This window comes from Myxocyprinus asiaticus, chromosome 5, assembly GCF_019703515.2.
Source record: "Myxocyprinus asiaticus isolate MX2 ecotype Aquarium Trade chromosome 5, UBuf_Myxa_2, whole genome shotgun sequence".
NCBI classification, from domain to species: domain Eukaryota; kingdom Metazoa; phylum Chordata; class Actinopteri; order Cypriniformes; family Catostomidae; genus Myxocyprinus; species Myxocyprinus asiaticus.
The window spans coordinates 48,510,085-48,531,401 of record NC_059348.1 but is presented as its reverse complement, the minus strand read 5'-3'; the positions used below and the strand labels follow the sequence as shown (position 1 = coordinate 48,531,401).

Sequence of the window (21,317 nt, the reverse complement as noted above, 5' to 3'; positions counted from 1 at the left end):
GCGTTGGCCATGGCAGGCATTGGCTCGTTGGCCGTGGCAGGTGTGGGCACAGACAATTTTTGAGGTAGGGTCTTCATGGACCTACGCACCGACATCAGTGGCAGATCATACAACTTGGAGACTGGGGCCATGGAAGGCTTCGAGACAGGGGCCGTGGAAGGCTTCGAGACGGGCCAAAGACAAAGGTTTTGGCCCAGGGTTCCCGCCATAATCCACTGTATAATGGGAACCGCAAAGTTCCAGAGCCCTCTCCTCATATTCGCCAAGTGTCCAGTGAGGATCAGCCGGAGGCATCAGCTCCCTCAATGCACTATTCAGACCACTATTTGCCAGCTCTAAAAACTCACGGACATGATCCTCAACTGGACGGTCCCCTTGTTGGAGTAAAATTCTGACAGCCACTAGATCCATTCCTTGGTCAGTCTTTCTGTGAGGAGGCAGGCGAGGGATGAGGATCTAAATGCAGCTTTTAATGGAAACCAAAGATAAACAAAGTACTTAGAATAAAACAAAACAAAACAAAACACGGGAAACCAGGCACAGAATTTGACAAGACATGTGAAGACTGACAAAAAAACCAAGGTAAACAAGGTCTTTAATACAAATGGGCAAACAAGGAAACGAGGAACACCTGGGGAAAACAATCAGGGGAAAACCAATCATGAAAAGAAACTACAAAAGGACTACAAAATTAACAAGAAACAGGAAAGGGGAACTAAACATGAATTTCTAAATAAAAGTTTAAGCAGAAACACAGGGAATATGTGACAGGTGGTGACTTATTGCAATCATATTTCAAGTGTATAGAATAAAGAATAACCCCACATGGTGACAACCAGATGGATGGGAAGGGTCCGAATTCTAGACATGAACTGTCAACTGAAAGTGCCTGCATATCACCCACCCATTTATCTGAGGCCAGAGCCTGTAGGAGTGCGGTCTTAGAGAAAGCACGCGCAAATCAACAAATTCCAATGGTCGAATGGAGGGCTCGTGAGCAGCTTCAGTACCAGGTTTATATCCCAAGCTGAGACTGTAGCAGGACAAGAGGGTTTAGGTGCCTCGCTCCCTTGAGGAAATGAAAAATAGAACATGTCTGCCCATGGAGGAGCCAGCCTCCGGGGCATGGTATGCCGACATAGTTGCTACCCAAGCATTGATGTGGTGAGATCCGTGTCCAGCCGCTCTTGGAGGAACACAAGGAACTCAGCTATGGAGCAGTTCACTGAGAATTCACCATGTGAAGAGCACCAATTTGTAAACACACACCACTTAGCACATAGAGGCGTCTCACGGACAGTGCTGTAGCTTGCAGAATGACAATCCAATGGGGCACAGCATTTATGTAAGTGTCCACTGTTATGTTGTCTGATCGAATCAGAATGTGGTGATTCGCTACCTTGGAATGCAAAGCCTTCAATGCTAAGAGACAGTTAGTATTTCCAGATGACTGAAGTGCTAGGTGCCAAAGGCTGGGCACCCACCACACAGTGCGCCTCAGCCTGCACTGAACACATACATGATTACCACCTTTTGCCAGAAAACCTGACTCAGCATGATGCTGTTAAAAGGTTGGAGCTGTCCAAGGTGCTAGAGCATCCAGACAGTGGCGAGTTATGTCAATGTGCATGCGCCTCTGGCGCCAGGCGTGCCGTCAGCGTTGGATAGGTCTCATGTAAAAGACCTAACAGTGCGACGGTGGATGCTTTTCGTCCAGTTTAGCATTGCCATTTATACAGCCTGGGCCTCAGAGAAGTAAATTCCCATAATCACACAACAGAACATCTGATTGGGCTAATAATAACCCAATATCGAGGTAGTTCAGCTTTCAGTGTCGCACAGTTTCGCATCATTTCGGATTGCAAGACCCTGCAGAGGATAGTGAGGACAGCTGAGAAGATCATCGGGTCTCTCTTCCCCCCATCATGGACATTTACACCACACGCTGCATCCGCAAAGCCACCAGCATTGTAGATGACCCCACGCACCCCTCACACAAACTCTTCACCCTCCTCCTGGCAAAAGGTACCGAAGCATTCGGGTCCTCACGGCCAGACTGTGTTTCATCCCCCAAGCCATCAGACTCCTCAATACTCAGAGTCTGGACTCACACACACACGCACACACACACACACACACACACACACACACACACACACACAAACAACTGAACACCATCCAACTCCCTTTGCAATTTTTGCACATTTCTGTATTATCTACCTGAATTTTTTGCTGCTACTGTATTCATAAAAATACTGTATTTAATTTCTTGTCACTTTCTACCTGTCTGCTACCCCAATAAATGCTATGTCCATATATGGTATAAGCTTATCTGCTGAATACTATGTCATAGTATGTTATGTTTACATTCACAGCATTTTCTGTTATATTGCTATATCTTTTGCACTACCTGTTTTATCTGACACTTTCACACTAGAGCTGTGTACTGGTCGGTACTGCACTGTCTCTTACTGTGCCTATTATCCTGTTTTTAGCAATTATTGTACCATCTTGTACTGTTTGCACATGTGCACTTTATGTAGTAATGTGTAGGTCTTATTTAGTTCTGTGTAGTCTCACATAGTTCTGTGTTTGTTTTATGTTGTTTTATGTAGCACCATGGTCCTGGAGGAATGTTGTTTCATTTCACTGTGTACTCTACTAGCTGCATATGGTTGAAATGACAATAAAAGCCACTTGACTTGAGCTTCAACAGAGCAAGCACTGCATAGATACACTTCGAGAGTGTGGAGAGCAAAGGAATCTGAATTAATAAGCTGTTCCTTAGAATGTGAATCTCAAAACAGCCTGAGACGAGGTGCAACTCGTACATGAAAGTACGCATGCGTCCTTTAGATCTATTGACGCAAATCAACCTGAGGGCAGATGCGTGGTAAGATCTGTTTCTGAGATACTGTTCTGAATGTGTGCTTTGCAAGAGTGCAATTCAAGCGTCTCGGATCGAAAATGGGCTGAAGCCTGCTGCCTCACTCTGGAATGGTAGACATCGGTTGTAGAACCATTGTGTGCGCCGCAGTTCGGAACAATCTCTATCATGTTCTCTGCGAGGAGATTGTGAGTTCTTACGCGCAACATAGACGCATCCCAAGCCGGGACCACAGATGATGGGTGCATTGGCTTGCTCACTAGAGGAGATAGAGAAAGCGATCTGTCGTGTGAGAAAAGCACCACACAGAAACAACACACATGCAATCTCCTGGCGAACACCAGCAGGGAGGGGAAGCGAACAGCGTGTAAATGTGTTGAGCATGTGCAGCATGAGCAGACGCAACAAGCACTTTCTATATTGTGTGAGAAGATTGTTTATGTGAAAATCATCACACAGAAACAACACATGTAATCTCACAGCGAACTCTGTGAGGAGGGGAAGTGAATGGTGTGTAAATGTGTGTGCATCTCGAGCCAGTGCAGTGCGAACAGACGCAACAATCACTTTTTCTACTGTGTGAGAAAAACACCACACAGAAACAACACACATGTAATCTCCCAATGAACTCTGGCGATGAGGGGAAGTGAACAGCATGTAAATGTGTGCGTGTTGAGCACGTGCAGCGTGAGCAGACACAAATGTGATAACATTTATGTTTATGTGAACACAACACAAAGGAACACACTTGTCTATCATCCCGGCATACCCGGCGATGATGAGCAGCGTATGAATGTGGTGTCTCGCAGAGAGTGCATTTCTTTTTCTTATGAGAACATTCTCTATTTGAACTGAACACAGAAACTATTCGATGGCTCGGCTGTCTTTGGCAGAGCAGCGGGGGTGAGGTTCTCTGCTGGGCGCTGATCTGCAATAGAGTGGTGAGTCATCAAATTGAGTCGCTTGTGACTTTTTATGACCCGCAGCACCATCTTGAGGCAACCACGAAATTTCGTGTTACATCCGTGACTCTGTCATGGCACGTATCAGCTTGAGTCGACATCTGGTTTTGAACCGCGGTTCTCTGACTCTAAGACTAATACTTTAGTTAACACGCAAGCTGGATCTCCTGAAAGAATGGCGCTGCCCTTTGAGATGCAGTCTTTTGACGGCGGCTGGACTGCAGGACCACTCATCCAGGTGAGATATTTCTGGCTCGACTGGAGGGGACCACTGTAAACCGAGCTCCTCAACCACCTGTGAGGGGATGCGAATAAGCTCTTATCAGTGGCATGTGCAGGCTTCTCACTTGGGGATGAGATGGCGACATCCTCCATGGAACACTCGATCATATTTAATGCGGCGAGGGACACGACGTCATCCCCATCGTCAGAACCACCAACATGATTAGGCCGTGCGCTCCGATAGAGGGCTGGAGCTCATCACGCGTATGCTGTACAGGCGTAGATGCTACACTGGGAGATCGAGGGGATCACAGGGCTTGCGCCAGCGTGGGATCTTCCTCAACTTCATTCAACTCAACATCACGGCCCTGCCACGCCTCCCTGTGGGAACCCTTGAGATCTAACACAGAATAGGCAGTGGGAGGGCGCAGAAGGTGGGATCTTCCATCAGAACTAAGGCGATCCTTGAGTGGAGTGTCTGGAGACTCATGCCTTCACAGTGAGGGCAGTCTTTCTCTAAGAGAGCCGCTTCGCCGATTGTTCATCTGACGGCGGGATGTGCCGCTCGCATGCGTAACACTTGTGGAATGACATCTTGAAAAAGACGTGTTGCACACAAGCAACCCTTATGTGATACATCAATATTTTAATACATATATATGAAAAGAATATAATATCTCCTGCAGGAATGCTACGGGAAGTGGTGTTTTGCTGAAGCGCTGCATTGTTCAACGGTGAGCGTCTGAAGCAAAGAACCCGTTCACCGAGAAGCGTCCGTCGACGGTGAAGAGAGGACTGTTCAATATGAGATGATTGTCGTAATCAAGATGAGATGATTTTGGTCTTGAAGGAAGAAAATTCTGAAGAAATGGTGTTCGCGCACCCACTTATATTGGCCAACTGTGTGCCTAAAGGGGCGGGGCTCAGACACCATTGCCAATAATAAGATTGCCGTTATTATACAAGGGCTTCAACTAGGTCAGAGAAGGAATTCCCCAAAATCGTTTACCGCAATGTCGAGTGAACTGAATCGATAGCAAACCATGTATTAATTTATATTTATCCATGATTTATATCTATATATTCAAATTTGCAAAAATTATTTCAGATATACAACTACATATTCAGAATTAATACACTATTTTAAAGATTTATAACAATGTATTTTGATTTACTATTATAAATTCAGATGAATAACTATATATTCAGGATTTCTAACTATATGTTTGATTTTATGACTGTATATTCAGGATTTAAAACTATATATATATATATATATATATATTCAGATTACAGCTATATATTTATGTGTTTAACTATTTATTCAGGATTTCTAACTATATGTTTGGTTTTCAAACTATATATTCAGAATTATAACTATACAGTATATTCAGGATTTATAACTATATATATATATATATATATATATATATATATATATATATATATATATATATATATATATATATATATATATATATATAGGTTTTACAGCTTTATATTCAGAATTGCATTTATATATTTGTGATTCACCTACATATGTACATTTATAGATCCAAGTTTTATGTTCAGTTACATTTATTTCTACCTATAAGTATTAAAATTTGCAACTAGAATTTGCAGGATTTCTAATTATATATTCAGATTGACAACAATATTTTCAGATTCTTAACTATATTAGGGTATATTCAGGATTTAAAACTAAATATTTAGATTTACAACTATAAATTCAGTATTTGAATGATATTTTTGGGATTTATAACTATGTAATTGGATTTGCAATTATATATTCTGGATTTATAACTATAGATTTGGTTTTAAAACTAAAATATTCAGGATTTATGACTTTATTCAGATTAACAACTATATATTTTAATTTACAACTACATATTCGATAAATATGATACAGCTGATGCCTAAAGGGGAGGTTGTATCAGATTTTTGTCCCCAAGAAAAGACACACACGCACACACACAATAACCAATGTTCCATACAAACCTAGGCACATTAGTTGCACCAAACCCAGACTGGGCACTTTTGGCAACCAAGCCCCAGATAACAAGTTCTGCTATTGCTCAGCCGATCAAAACTAAATCCAAGAGAAAATGCTTTAAACGCACACACACACACACAACACACACACACACACACACACACACACACACACACACACACACACACACACACACACACACGTACATACAGAAACCCCAGAATGGAACTGGTCGCCACATCGCACCTGAAGAATTAATCTTAAGAACTCTGCTGTCCGGCTTCCTCCAATTAACCAGAGAACCATCAACACACAAACACACACACACACACACGCTCTCCCAGCAGACATTTCTGAGGAAATTATTTAAGTTCTGATTCAGGTTTGAGGCAATTGGGGCTGTCCCCACCAGTCAACTCCCCACTGAGAGAACCATGGGCCCCCAGAGAAAGAGAGAGAAAGAGAAAGAAAGAGACACAGAGACAGAAAGACAGAAGTACAGTGAGTCAGAGAGTCAGACAGTACTACACTCAACCCCCTGAGGAATTAAAAAAAAAAAAAAAAAAGGGACGGAATATACTAGAATCGAAGGGATTGCATTTTTTTTCTCACTGTAGTTGAGCTGATGTCGACTCAAATCTTGAATGTAGCAGTAGCTCTCTCTCTCTCCTCTCAGCAATCAATCAGACCCAAAAGCCCCCTGCCTCTTTTGGTTCTACTGCCCATACTGTAGTCTTGTTATATTTAAATATGAACCTCTATAAGGCTACAATACAGTTTTTGCTCCTGATATTCTTTCAAACAGGTAAAAGAGCCTTATTGCCTAGTGCTAAAAAAGGCAGATCCAATATCTATACATTCCTTAAATTCCCAGAGCAGTAGTCGCCAGTCAAAATGCACTTGTCCAGAGAGGAACATTATCAGGTGGTGAAACTGGTAAATGTGTGGTGCTAAATATCCACATATCTATACCATAACACATTTTACATTTGTGTTATTATATTCTGGCAGGTTTAAAGCTGAAGTGTGTTAAAATCATTTCTCCTATTGCAGCGTATTATGCTGAGACAACTATAAATAAGCCATTTGGGTTAGGGTTAGTGTAACCCTAAACCTAACCCAAACTTTGCCCAAAACCTAACTCAAACCCCTCACCCTAACCCTACCCCTACTCCTAAACCTACCCGTACTCCAACCTCAGGAGTAATAAATGTGAATCTTGTGAGAATTTTGGAGAACAACTTGCAGTTACATAGTAAATGTATTGTATGTATTTTAATGTTAGTACATAGTAATTAAAGACACCTAGAATAAAGTGTGACCATAAAGCCAAAATCTAAAATATGACACATGGTCAGTTGTACTTGTAAACTGAGCAAAAAGAATGAACATTAAACAAATCACAGTGATTTCAGGTGAGCTAATTGTAATTTATGACAAGAAATCCATGCACCATTGACATTTTTTTTAATTGCATTAGTAGTTTTGTACATTTTTACAGTATTTCTTATCTTAATATTTACTTCTAGTATATTTGTTGTTAAATGGACATTTCCATTTTGCCATCTCGCAAATGTGCTGTAATACAGACTCAGTCTTGAGATTAATTACAAATTAATAATACAACGTAATGTAAAAATATTGATGCTGATGTAAAACTGCCTTAATATCGTATCTCAGTGTGAAATCAGTGCGGAACATCAGCAGTGTTGCCAGATCTCACAAGAGAAACAAGCAACCTGGTCTGGAAAAACAAGCCCAACAAATTTGACTGTATTCAGGAAATAAGCCCAAAAAACACAACCCATGACTGTCCATAATTATAAACGACTTAATGAAAAAACAAGGCCAAAGTCACCTGTAATAGGCAGACATGGCAACACTAAACATCAGCGACATCAGCAAAAGCTAAATAATATTCATGAGCTCAGCAGTCTCCATGTAGTGATGTCACAACCTGGTCATCTTCGCGGTTCCCCTACTACTGTCCTGAATCACCATATTAATCAGACAGATCTCAGAACAGCCGTTTGCCTTTTATTATTTTTAACTTCTCTGTAGTCTGCCAGACATTACGCAAGTAATTTCAAACAGCGGTTCAAAGAGAAAACTTCATTCTGAATTGTTTTCTTACCATCTGAGAGATTAAATAACCAGGTGCAAGCACTGGTGTCCCTCAGAGCAGTTGTTTGGCTAAATCACAAATTTCCATCTGTATACATTTCATTGAACACCATTTTAGACTCTAAATGAACTAATATGGTGAGGACATTTCCGATCCAGCTCTAGAGTACTGCATACACAAATAGACATATTTATAGCTTCCGGTGTTGCCTCTGGCTCCTTCTCAGGAATATGTATGAGTGATTCTATTACTCATACTTTTACCTTTTCTTAACATATTATAAAAAAAAATAAAACAAATGACTACTGATATTTTGTGTTTGACTTGAAACTTAAGTATAAGCATCTTCAGATTATAAAAAATAAATAAATACACTGCATCAGAACTGTGGCTTAGCATTACGTGTACATGCTCTGACACTTTGAATCGTGGGGCTCATACAGGTTACGTGCTTGAATCCAGCTCGCGACACTTCCCGATCCCATTTCCCATCTCTTTCAACATTATTTCTGGTACAATCTTCTACTCCAAACAAAATATGGAAAAAGGTCAAAGTAATTATTATTATTATTATTATTTTTTTTTTACATGACATTCTCAGAAAATTACTTCTTTGGAAAGATGGTAAGGCATGCTAATTTAAGCAAGTGTACTTTATTCATTACAGAGACAATGGAGGATTTAAATAAGCCAGAGTGTATAGTTTTACTTCAACTTTTCAGTGGAATTTTATTATAAATATATATATATATATATATATATATATATATATATATATATATATATATATATATATATTGATCTGTAAGCAGTTAGAAAATGTGAATACAACTTATTGCTCTGGTTATGCATTTTTAGTGAGAGAGACTAATATAAAATAATGATGCAGATATCCCAGAATAAACTTTCTCTGCCGCAGTTGATCTGTGACTGGGAGGTAGTTGCATCTGAGACGATTTGGGAAACGAATAATCAAATTATACACAAGCAAAGACTGAGAGTGTTCCAATTCACAGCTTCACTTCAAGAGCGCTCTTTTTGTTCTACCTTTTCATTCTCCTTTGGGGGAATTAAAATAATAAAAAATCTGTTGTGTTTCACGCTGTGAATTGCAGGTCAAAATTATGAGTTGCTTGGAAATAGATCCAAGCACCATTTTCTGCTAAAACAAGAGTATGTGCAAGTTGGAATGCTTAAGTTTAAGCAATAGTAAAAAAAAACAAAAAAAAAACAAACAAATTCTCTCATTTACTCACCCTCATGCCATCGCAGATGTGTATGACTTTAAGCACATGAAGGCAGCATATAGGTAATCCAATTTTGGTGTAATCTATTCCTTTACATTGCAGTTAAAGTGTTTTACAGTTTTAGAAGTGTGTGCAGGTTCTTGTGTTTGTGTGTGAGCAGGCAAAAACAATCATTCATTTTCAAAAAGAAAGAAACAAAAAAAACTGGACTAACATTTCCCATGAATTAGGATAAATACACACACACACACACACACAAAAAACAAAAAAGTCACTGCGGTATAGGGCTGCACAATTAATTGGAAAAATAATTGTTATAACAATTACAATACCTAATCATGAAAAGTGTTTTTTTTTTTTTTTTTTTTTCAGTGGTTGAGACTTGTAACCAATCGCAGAAATGTACATTGAGTACATAAGCCTCAGAAATGGCATGACAAAACTAGAACACTCCCATTGTAAAATAACACTATAGCAATGAATTAATTAAGAAAATAGTTCTTTGCTTGTTTTTGGAAGTGTACTTCAAAATAAGTGTCCTTGGGAAACATGAGGGAGACAAACTGTGACAGTAGAAATATTAGAGAGATACTTAGAAAAATATATATTGGTGCTACTATGGAAGGGCAAAAATCATATTTGAACTGTACACCCCCAGAAACCAATCACTGATCTCATTACCATTATCAAACATTTTCTGTGTACATCTGTGTAATAGAATGTTCTTAACATCTTGTTGAATGTTTTAATATTTTGTTTTTATAAAAAATGTATTTACATTTTAATGACATAATTTGTTATATCTTAGTATATATTACTATTTAAAATAATACTATTTGATTATTAAATGTTATGTTCCATCATATTTTATTTTATATTTATTTTTTAAATTAAATTTTTATATTTTGTTTTATAAAAATAAACAAATACATATTTTTCAATATAAAATACTTGATTATTCCAAAGCTTATAATGTTATTACTATTATCTTTTTATTATTATTTTGTATTATTATTATCACATGCACAAAGTTCTTCTGTCACTGTTTTTTTTTATTTATTTATTTTTTTTTTTTATTTACAGTATTTATTTATTTATTTTTTAAGGGTGTCAAATACGTTGGGTTAAGTACACGTTGCGTGTCACCCGCGTCTTTCGCAGCATAAGCAAAACGCTGGAACCGACTGCGGTCTGATTAAGGTACATGCTGGACGAAGCCGAGCAACAATTGCATTATCTAGGTCTGTTAGTCTGACTTTGACACAAATTGGACTGATAAAATTAACATTACATTTAAAAAAAAAAAGACAAATTATTGTTTTAGTGCAACTGAAATCGGACTTTTAAAGTGCATGTAAATGTACTGAGTAAGATGCAGAGAGAGAAGCAAGAGTGAGAGAGGTAGTTAGAGGCAGAAAGAAGGCGGCAGAGTGAGATAAATATGTAGCCAGTCCTGCCAGTTTTATTTACTGTATATGTAATGTTGTAGTAATGATCTGAGATGTAGCAGATTTGAAGGAGTAGGGCAGTGCTGCTCCGATCAGAGAGGGAAAGGCAGTACACTTCTGTGTTGACAAATATAGTGTGAAACCAGGGTTTTATTTAAGTGCCAACCTCTTTAGTAACCATGTACTGAACTGTCTGCCAGTGCCTCATAATGATAATATTAGTGATGATGATGATGCTCATGACGAAGATGATGAATATAACTCACTGGTGCAGGGCATGTCCGGCTGCTCTCCGTCTGCTCTGTAGTAGCCGTTCCTGCAGACGCAGATGGTGGCTGCTTCTGATGTGGACCTGCTGTTTGGTGGACACTGGAGACACATACCTGTCCCTTGACTGGACTTAAACGTCCCTGGAGGACACGCTAGAGAGAGAAATCGGCAGAGAGAGAGAGAGAGAGAGAGGGGTTACATCACTCAAAGCACACATTTCTCATCGGTTCTTTGCGGTTCATCATAAAGGGCAGATATCTCTGCATCCAGCGACTTCACCATGGTGGAAAAAAAAAAAAAAAACTAACTGAATACTGACAGACAGAGGAGTTTTTACAGCTGATATCACTACACATCCAAACAGCTAATAACATTCTGTCTTTCTCAACTCAGATGGACATGAGACAAGAAAGACAGTGTGCTCCTAATTTGCTTCATGCAGAAAAGACAGTTGAGAATTTTTCATACTAGTTCAATTATTTCATCTATATCTTTCAGGTAGGATCCATGGACTTTTTATGTGTTATAAAAAAATGCTGCACTTTTCAACATTTACATGTTACATTTATGTATTTATCGTTCAGGTTGTTGTTCAGGTAGGACTCTTCTTTCGACTACTAAAGATAGCTTCACTAATAATCTTCCAGAATTGTCTCACATACTCAGTAAGCCAAAAAGTCTAGAAGAACTTAACAGAAATAACAGAAAATATAAATACAGTCTTCTCTAGCTCTCTTGATAGTGTCGCCCCCCTTCGATGAAAGACAATTAAAGAAAAAAGCCCTGCACCATGGTACAATGATCACACTCATGCTCTCAAGACAGCAGCTCGGAAAATGGAGCGCAAGTGGAAGAATACAAAATTAGAGGTATTTCACAGTGCATGGAAGGATAGTGTCTGTAGCTACAAACAGGCACTAAAAGCTGCCAGGTCAGCATATTTTAGCAAACTCAAAGAAAATAACCACAACATTCCTAGCTGTTTATTCAGTACCGTGGCTAAATTGGTTAGGAATAAAGCATCAACTGAACCAGATATTCCATTGCAGCACAATAGTAATGACTTCATGAATTTCTTTACTGATAAAATCGAAATAATCAGAAATAAAATTGGAACTATGCAACCAACTGTCACAGCACCTCAGAAAACAGTGTCTCATAATTTTGCTCATAAGCAACTTCATCTCCTTCACTATGGAATAGTCTCCCTAACACAGTTTGGGATGCAGACAGACTCACTCTGTTTAAGTCTAGACTAAAGACTCATTTATTTAGCCAGGCATACTGTACACCTAATTTATCCCTCAACTCACAATTAGGCTGCTTTAGTTAGGTCTGCCGGAATCAGAAACATCCATCATGATCTATAACTCTGCATAAAATTGAATGGCATCGATACTAATATTATTCTATTTGTTTCCATGTCTCAACCATTCATATCCCGAGGTTACCAGAGCATGCCAGATCCAGCTCCGTTCCTGCTTGGTGTCAGACTCCACTGCTATGTGTCACTGAGAGATGACGACAAACTACAGCTGGTGCTAGCCAGACATCACTTCAGTCTTTTAACTTCAGAGGATGAACTGATGCCAACTACAACTGTAAGACATTGGGTACTTCATATGCCACTGCCTGAACCTTGGACTTAGGATGGACCCCACCGAACCTCACCGAAATGATTTGCAGGTTGAACTGCGATGCACCTCATTAACCTCTGCCTGCATCACCTTTGTCTATTGATGGACTACACTCTTGTAATGGAATACACAGATTACCGCTTAATTGCCAACAAAAGCCTTCATAAGACAACTAAAAAAAGGACAATGCATCTATGTAAACTTCTACAGTTAATCTAAGATGGACTTTAAAGACATTAGTCAATAATCTTAAAGTTCATAAAAAATCTCTTTATTTTTAAAACACTGGACCTTAACGCTTACTTAATTTACAAATGTAAAACCATGACTTGCACTGCACACAAATAACTAATATTGGCATTATATTCATGTTGTTTAGCCAGAGGGGAACTGGCCCCCACAGTGAACCTGGTTTCTCCCAAGGTTATTTTTCTCCATTAACCAATCATCTTATGGAATTCTGTGTTCCTTGCCACAATCGCTTTCAGCTTGCTCATGGGGGATCAAAATACAATTATTATTTAATTATTTCATTTCAATACGCATTTTACAATCATATTTAATCAAACTACACAATGATCACTGTAAGACATTATTGATATTACAGTTTTTTTTTTTTATTTAATTTTTTTTTTTATTAAATTAAAGGTATACATTTTCTGTCAGTTTGTGTGACAGCCTGTGACCTTGGTATTGCTAGTGTCGGGCTCTGCCACTTGAGCAAGGGAAAAACACAACATATGCTGGTGAAAAGTCATGCTGGTTTCTTCAGCAGGGTTGGGCTGCTTTTCTATCAGGGATTCTGAAGCATGTTTAAGCAATAGCAAAAAAAAAAAAAAAAAAAAAAAAAAGGTGAATATTTTTGCCTACTTCCCCAGTCTGCGTTTATCTCTCTAAAGAGCTAAAGTTATTTCTGTCCTCTTTTATCATTCATTCTGTAGCTATAAGAGAGAAATACTTTCTGCTGTCTCAGCCGAGATTACGATTTAGACCTGGTGTGTGTGTTTGATGTGATGAACTGATGACACAAATTATACTGCTGCTGACACAGAAGGGAGAAGAGAGAGAGAGAGAGAGAGAGAGAGAGAGAGAGAGAGAGAGAGAGAGAGAGAGAGAGAGAGATTTACAAAGATATTCTAAACTTTAATAGCACTTTACTCTAAAGTCCACTTACAATTTTAGTCAAGGTTTCTTGCACCAAAAACAGTCAAATTATTTATTTATTTACTTTTACAAATGTAAAACTACTTAAGAAATTTAAGATTAAAGTTGAAAATCTCCCATTGACTCCCTAGGATCATTAGTGATGATTTCTTTCTTACATCTATCTGTACACTGAAATTTAGTTTCAATAAATGTTTTGCTTGGATTGCAGATAAAGATTTGCTTTGTGAATTTTTATAGAATGTACTACAAAGTACAATGAATAATCATGTTTTCAATTATATGTCCCTTAAAGTGGATAAAACTTTCTGGTTTTGCTTCTTTTTTTTTTTTTTTTAGGGGTCCAAGGGACATGAGCAGATAATGTTTACATGCTCTCCAGTGAGTTATGTTTAATGTCAGAATAAGATCAATGCAATCTGTCCTTTATTACCATTACAAGCTGGCAAACTTTAGAAACAGACGACTTGGGCTAAACCGGACCAGGATAAACCCACTCATGTTTACCTGTTATTTGCATACCATCCAATGCTTATTAATATTCATTAGGATCCAAACACAATCTATATGGGGAATTTAATATATGTGTGTGATTAGCTCTTATCAATTTACACATAAAGATGGATAGATGGATGAAAGAACTGCATAAATTAATAAATTATTGAGTGAGATGGAAGATGTGTACCATCAGGAAGGGAGGGAGGAAGGGAATGTCTCTCTTTCCGTTAATGAGAGAGGACAGGATAATTCATCCTTCTTTCCATCTGTATGAAGGAGTGTGACCTGTGCGGGGTGTGAAATCAACCCTCTGTTCATGAATATCCGCCACCTTAAAAAAATTAATTAGATGTTCTACAGATCATTAAAAGTTTAGAGGGTCAGCTCCACTTTATTAGATAGTTCTTTTTATCTATCCATCTATTCACTGATGGATTTACTCATTAAGTCAAATAATAAATAAGGAGGGGAGAGAATGAGAGGAGAGGAGAAAATAAGGAGAAGAGATGAGAAGAGAAGAGACAAAAGAAGAGTTATAAGCAGACAAGAGACAATATGTGCCAAGATGAGAAGAGACAAGGCCACACGAGAGAAGTGGTGAGATGAGACCATGTGAGAGATGAAACGAGAAGAAACAAGAGGAGAGAAGAACAGACGATAAAAAAAAGAAAGATGAAATGAGAAGACAAGACAAGAGAAAAGGGAATACGCACCAAGACAAGAGAAGAGAAGTGACAACGTTATATAAATTGAGATGAGGTGAGATGATAAAAGGCGAGGCAAAAGAAGAGGCAGGATGGGATGAAATGAGATGACATGAGACAAGACAAGATGAGAAGAGGTGAGATAAGAAGAAGTGAGGCAAGCCAAGGTAGGAGGAGAAGAGTGGAGACAAAAGAGCAGAGAAGAGAAGAGAAGAGAAGAGAAGAGAGAAGAGAAGAGAAGAGAAGAGAAGAGAAGAAGAAATATCAGAGGAACATTTGGTGCACAGCCCCTAGAACACACACAACAGAATGTGTGAAGGTGTGGGTGTCTGACAGACAGCTTCTGACCCAGCCCATTTGACACTTATACACACTGCCTTCAGCCTCCTCACACACACACAAACACACACACACACACACACACACACACACAGTGTCCTAAAACTGCAACACTTCAATGCCTCTCCCATCTTGCACAATGCAACTTTGTCAGTTACGAAACAAGTGCTGCTTGTCACCAGGACAACAGGCCCCACAGCTATGACCCCGGACACCTGTGGCTCACTCAAACTCACCAAAACAACAGACATGGTAACCTGTGCATAACATGCTAGAATACAAGCATAAGCTGTTATAGAGGTCTGTTTGCTACTTTTAAAAGGAAGATTACGGATTAATTACAACTCCATTGACAGCTTCTGTGACAGGCTGTCTACAACAGATTATGCATTATGATGTAAAATATGAAGCTTGAATGTTTATTGAAGCACTCATATGAACTCTTCAGTAAAATGTGTTATTATTTGATTTGTAAAGCTAAATCATCCATTTGAGGTGGAATTATTTTTCTAGGTGGATGAACTGATTATTTGTTGTTCACATAGTTCTGTGAAGTTTGCTCTGTGTTAACAGTATCTACAGTATACTGTTATGTAAATTTATATAGACAATACCTTGTTTTATAGGAGCACTCGCTGTTCCAAGTAGATCAGTGTGTTTGCTGACCCGTCAAACTTGCAGAACCTCAAACGGTGAACCAACCAACCAACCAACCAAGTAGACCAACATCTGTTGTAAAATTACCTGTAGCTCAAAGAGATGCCCTCAGGGTGACCATTCAAAGTCTCTCTCTTTCTCTCTCTCTCTCTCTCTCTCTCTCTCTCTCTCTCTCTCTCTCTCTCTCTCTCTCTCTCTCTCACACACACACACACACACACACACGCATGTTGGTGCAGCTTTCATTATGAGGACTCTCCATAGACATAATGATTTTTATACCGTACGAACTATAGATTCTATCCCCTAACCCTACTCCTAAACCTAACCCTCACAAAAAACTTTCTGCATTTTTACATTTTCCAAAAAACATAATTTAGTATGTTTTTTAAGCGATTTGGATTATGGGGACACTAGAAATGTCCTCATAAACCACATTTATAGCATAATACCCTTGTAATTCCCAGTTTGTAACCTAAAAAAAAGGCCTAGAAAACCACCTAAACCCATCCACACACACACACACACACACACACCCACCCACACACAGATACAGCTGAAGAGTTTGCTTTAGGCTTCTTTTGTTTTCGTCTAAAAGTATCTCCATTAACAGTTTAAATTGAGTCAAGACAAGTCCAATTTATTTGTATAGTGCTTTTCACAACAGCCGTTGTTTCAAGCAGCTATACATGAAATTAAGCTATAACAGAAAATGAATGAATATAATGCCAACATTAGTTATTTATGTTTAGGACTATTAGTGGTTAAAATTAGTAAACTAAGTAAGTGTTGTGGGTCAATGATTAAACAAAATATATTACTTATATTTTACAAAATATATAATTATATGAACTATATGTACTATAAGTTTTAGTGGTAAATCAATGAAGTCATCCCTAATTAACTGAGGAAATACACATAGATGCATTACACTGAGAAGAGGGCAAACTTGACAGAAATATCCCATAAATCTTCATTTCTCACTATTATACAAACAGACAGTGTCTGTTGTCTGCTGAGCTCTTTGAAACACACATGTCTCTGTTCCAAAACCTTGTGAGCTGCCTACACAGGGAGTGTTTTTAAGGTGTCGACATAAAGGCTGGTCAAAAAGTTTCAAAAATCACTTTTTTTTGGCCAAATTCAAAGATGCCTTGAATGTATCCTTCTCAGAAAAGTCAATACCATAATGGATTGTGATGAAAACAATCCATCCAAGATGGCGGATGATGCAAGAGAAATGTTAATGATAAATACACCAAAAAGGTATCAATAAAAAGTGTTCAATCTAATAAAAATAATCTGTTTCACCCAATATTTGTATGTTATGCTTATTGGAGTATTGTGTGGTTAGCTTAGCAACATGCTAACTCCAAACTATTGAGTCAAGTCTCCTGTTTGCTTCGCATAAGGAGCACTACTTCTGTAATGCTACAGTGGCCTTTGCATCAATGCTGAGAACACAAAATGTTGTATTATGAGTTGTGTTCTGACACATTTTGGAACACAATGATGTGTGAAATTCAGCTTGCATAACAATAGCGTTTGAAGCATACTTCACAGAGTATGCCCACTGCCTCTCGCTCAAGAGTGAGAGCGTAATGTGTGTGTTTGTTTTTAATGAAAGGCTGGGTCTAAGTATGTGTGTGTGTGTGTGTGTGTGTGTGTGTGTGTGTGTGTGTGTGTGTGTGTGTGTGTGTGTGTGTGTAATGATGTGAGTTTCATGAAATCAGATTGTATAACGTTCCCTCAGGCTGATGTTTACAGTTTGAAGCTACTGTTTAATATTGAGCATCTAAAGCTGAATTAGCTACCAAGAAAAGCCCACAGTCAGTGTGTGTGTGTGTGTGTGTGTGTGTGTGTGTGTGTGTGTGTGTGTGTGTGTGTGTGTGTGTTTAAATTTGTGCGCAAGTACTCCATTTCAAAATGCATCTTTACACCTTTAGACCTGTAGTTTTCAACTGGTTTTACTTCAGGACCCAGCTTTTACAAAAGGGTGACCAGATGTCCACGTTTTCCGGGGACAGACCATTAAAAACCAGGACTGTTATTGTCTATTGTAAAAGCTGGGTCCTGAAGTAAAACCAGTGGAGCTGTCCCCGGAAATGTCCCCGTTTTTACTGCGTGCTTAAAACAGTCCGCTAAGTGAAAATACATGGCAAGAAAGCCCCTGTTGAAGCCTACCAGCAACAAGGTCAATCGTGTGCTGTTCATTTTGACCAACAGAGGGGGCTGCTCGCTATAGCAGCTTTAAGTCATTCGTCTTCCTTTACTGATTGCTTGTCTGTGCCAGTTTTGCCATTAAGAACAGGACAAGGAAGTACACGTTTGCAGGGTAAACTTCGACAGTAGTGAATGGGCGATCACAACACATATTATTTTCATTTACCCATTTGCTCCAAGACCAAAAGAAAAAATCCAATATTATGTTTGAATGACTTTGCAGAAGAGTTAAAAAATAGAGAGCGGTGGATTAAGAGAGTCAGATGGGAGAAGATGCCAAATTTACTGTCACTCTCTCAGCAGCTGTAATAGAAACCCCCTTGCAGCTGTGGTAATTCATTTTTTACAACTAATTCCAGGTTAATATAACACAAAGCATAATGTTATGAATTTACACCAAATAATTTTTAAAACATTTTAAAAAATCGAGAGATTTACACTGATAAATAAGGCGGAAACGCGTCATCACAGTCTGTGGAAAAGGTCTATTGAAAAGAAACATCATCATCGTTAGCTTCGAGGTGAGGCACATACTAGTTATGTTATTAAGAAGTTATATTGTTATGCATTATATCAAATTAATGCATTTAAAATAAGAATACAACATGGAAAAAAAATTAAATGTATAATAAAGTATCTGCAAAGAACAACAATAAATATAAGCCAGCACATTACAGCATAGATTACATTGCACCTTGCTGGGAAACAAGTGACTGAAAAGAAGCATCATAATCCATAAATTTGATCAAAATAAAAGCTATAATTAAGAAAAACAGGTCCACATGAGATAACTGATAGAAACAGTTAGGAAAAATAGTGTAATAATAGTAATAATTTTTATTGTTATACAATATTGAATATATTTGTGTCATGACTACAAAGTGGAAACAATCCCTAACAATATGAGGCATCTAAGGGGGGCAATCTTCCCTTCAGACACGAATTTAAGGCCCTGATATGATTTCAGTTGTAATGCTGAGGGAAATGGTAGTCAAGTGAGCACATTTCTTTTGAAATTCCTCTGCCTGTTTTCCAGCAAGCAAATTTGTAGCCTACCATCTTACTTTTAGGAAAGTGCCAGGTAAAGGTGAAGGAAACGAGGAGAAGAGAAGGAACTTTAGAAGAGAGTAAGAAGTGACGATGTAAAGAGTATGACCAAGGGCAGGTGTCCCTGTGCTGTTGTGTCAGCTGCAATAGTTCTTTTATTCAGTCATTGTTTATATATGTTTGTTAAGTTCACTTTTATGCCACAGTCTCATCTACTATATACCGTGCAGAAAAGAATGAGCTCATGTAACAGAAGACAATTAAAAACGATCAACTTTACCAGTGTATCGGAATTTCATTGAGACATATTCAACAGAGTATGATATACCATAGTTCATCACATTACTACATTCACCATGATCAAAATACATAACATCCGAATTGTCCTCCTTTTTTAAATCATAGATAAGTAACATGTGAAATTTCAATGGCATATTTACCACTAAACTAGAAATCCCCATTTTTCATTTCAGAAATCTGGTCACCTTATTTTACAATGGACATCAAGAGGTAACAGTATAAAATTGTTTATCATACAAAAGTAAGTCTGAATGTTTAGTTTCTAAATGTCTCTTGAATTTCAGGGGTTTCTTGCACTCAGCAGCCAATAACTCAAATCCTGCAATCGCTGCAGGTGCACCTGATTTTCTATTGCCAAGCAAAACAATTTAGCCTAACTTCTGAGAAAAATGGCACAACATAGTAATGAAAAGGGAAGTTCAATTTGTTAAATTCAACACTGAAGCGTGTCAGACAATTCTGGAAGGCTGTCTATGTATGCTACATATATTCTATAGGAATATATTTGGTAACTCTGTTTCCATCGTAGTTTGTGCACGTTTTCTTACTGAATGAAAAATGTATCCACCTCAAGCGAGTGTATAAGTTTTTTATGCGCATTTTTAAAACTTTATTTCCATCTTGGTGTTTCCATCCAGCATCATTATTTATATTATTATATATATATATATATATATATATATATATATATATATATATATATATATATATATATATATATTTAATTTTTGCGATATCCCAAAATTCGCAAAAACAATATGTGAATGAAAACCCAGCTTATGTTGGCATCTGTCCATTTTGGTTAAGTGACAGACATATATGCACACAAACATGCTAAATTTGTTTGGATGCACAGCCTTTACATCAACAACAAAACATATGGCATGAATCCCTTTTCAAAGTTGATAAGCCTATTTATTTAGATGATTTGGTTAGTTGTATTTTACATTTGCATTTCCCCTGCTTCGCACAACCCTATTAGAGCATTTTTAGGTCATGACTCAAGTGGAGAACAAATGCTTTAGACCATATTCTTCAAGCACACACACATAAATAAAAACACACAAATCTGACGTCATCTGGCTTTTCTGTCACTGCAAATACTGTTCTCACTGCAACATTTTCCACTAATTGTCTAGCGCCTGGTCGGCATGACATTAATTAATTTAGGGCCCTTTCTCTTGGTCACCGATGCTACAAGGGTCATCTTGGAAAAGAATCGACAGCGGAGAGGAACGTAAGACAGGAAACGAGGGAGCGAGGCGTGAAAAAGCAATGAACAACAAAAGAATGCAAAAAAAACAAAAAAAACAAAGAAGAAAAAAAAACCACACAGAATCAGGTGCCGTGGGGCTGGATTTTAATTTGGCATTAACGCTACAAACTTTTTCTAATTGACCTTGCACATTAGGAGCGTGTGGCTCCCATGTTAAGCACATTAATTAGCGTGGGGACGTCTCTCTGCAACTTTCTGTTGAGGCAGAGAAAGAGAAGAAAAAAAAATCCATGGAGCTTCTCTGTTTAGTCTCGCCGTGGAGAGAGAAGCCATGTTGCTGAAAGCTGAGATCAGCTGGCAGAAAGCCCAGCTTGCAGA

At 38.2% G+C, this 21,317-nt stretch overlaps 1 protein-coding gene across 1 annotated transcript in view; it reads right to left on the bottom strand.

Moving 5' to 3' along the window:
- LOC127441099 (ephrin type-B receptor 1-B-like) overlaps positions 1 to 21,317 on the bottom strand; it is a 421,097-nt gene that overhangs the window by 136,664 nt on the left and 263,116 nt on the right. The window contains exon 4 of the mRNA XM_051698281.1: positions 11,151 to 11,306. Within this exon, the coding sequence (XP_051554241.1) occupies positions 11,151 to 11,306 (156 nt within the window). The remainder of the gene's footprint in view (positions 1 to 11,150; positions 11,307 to 21,317) is intronic.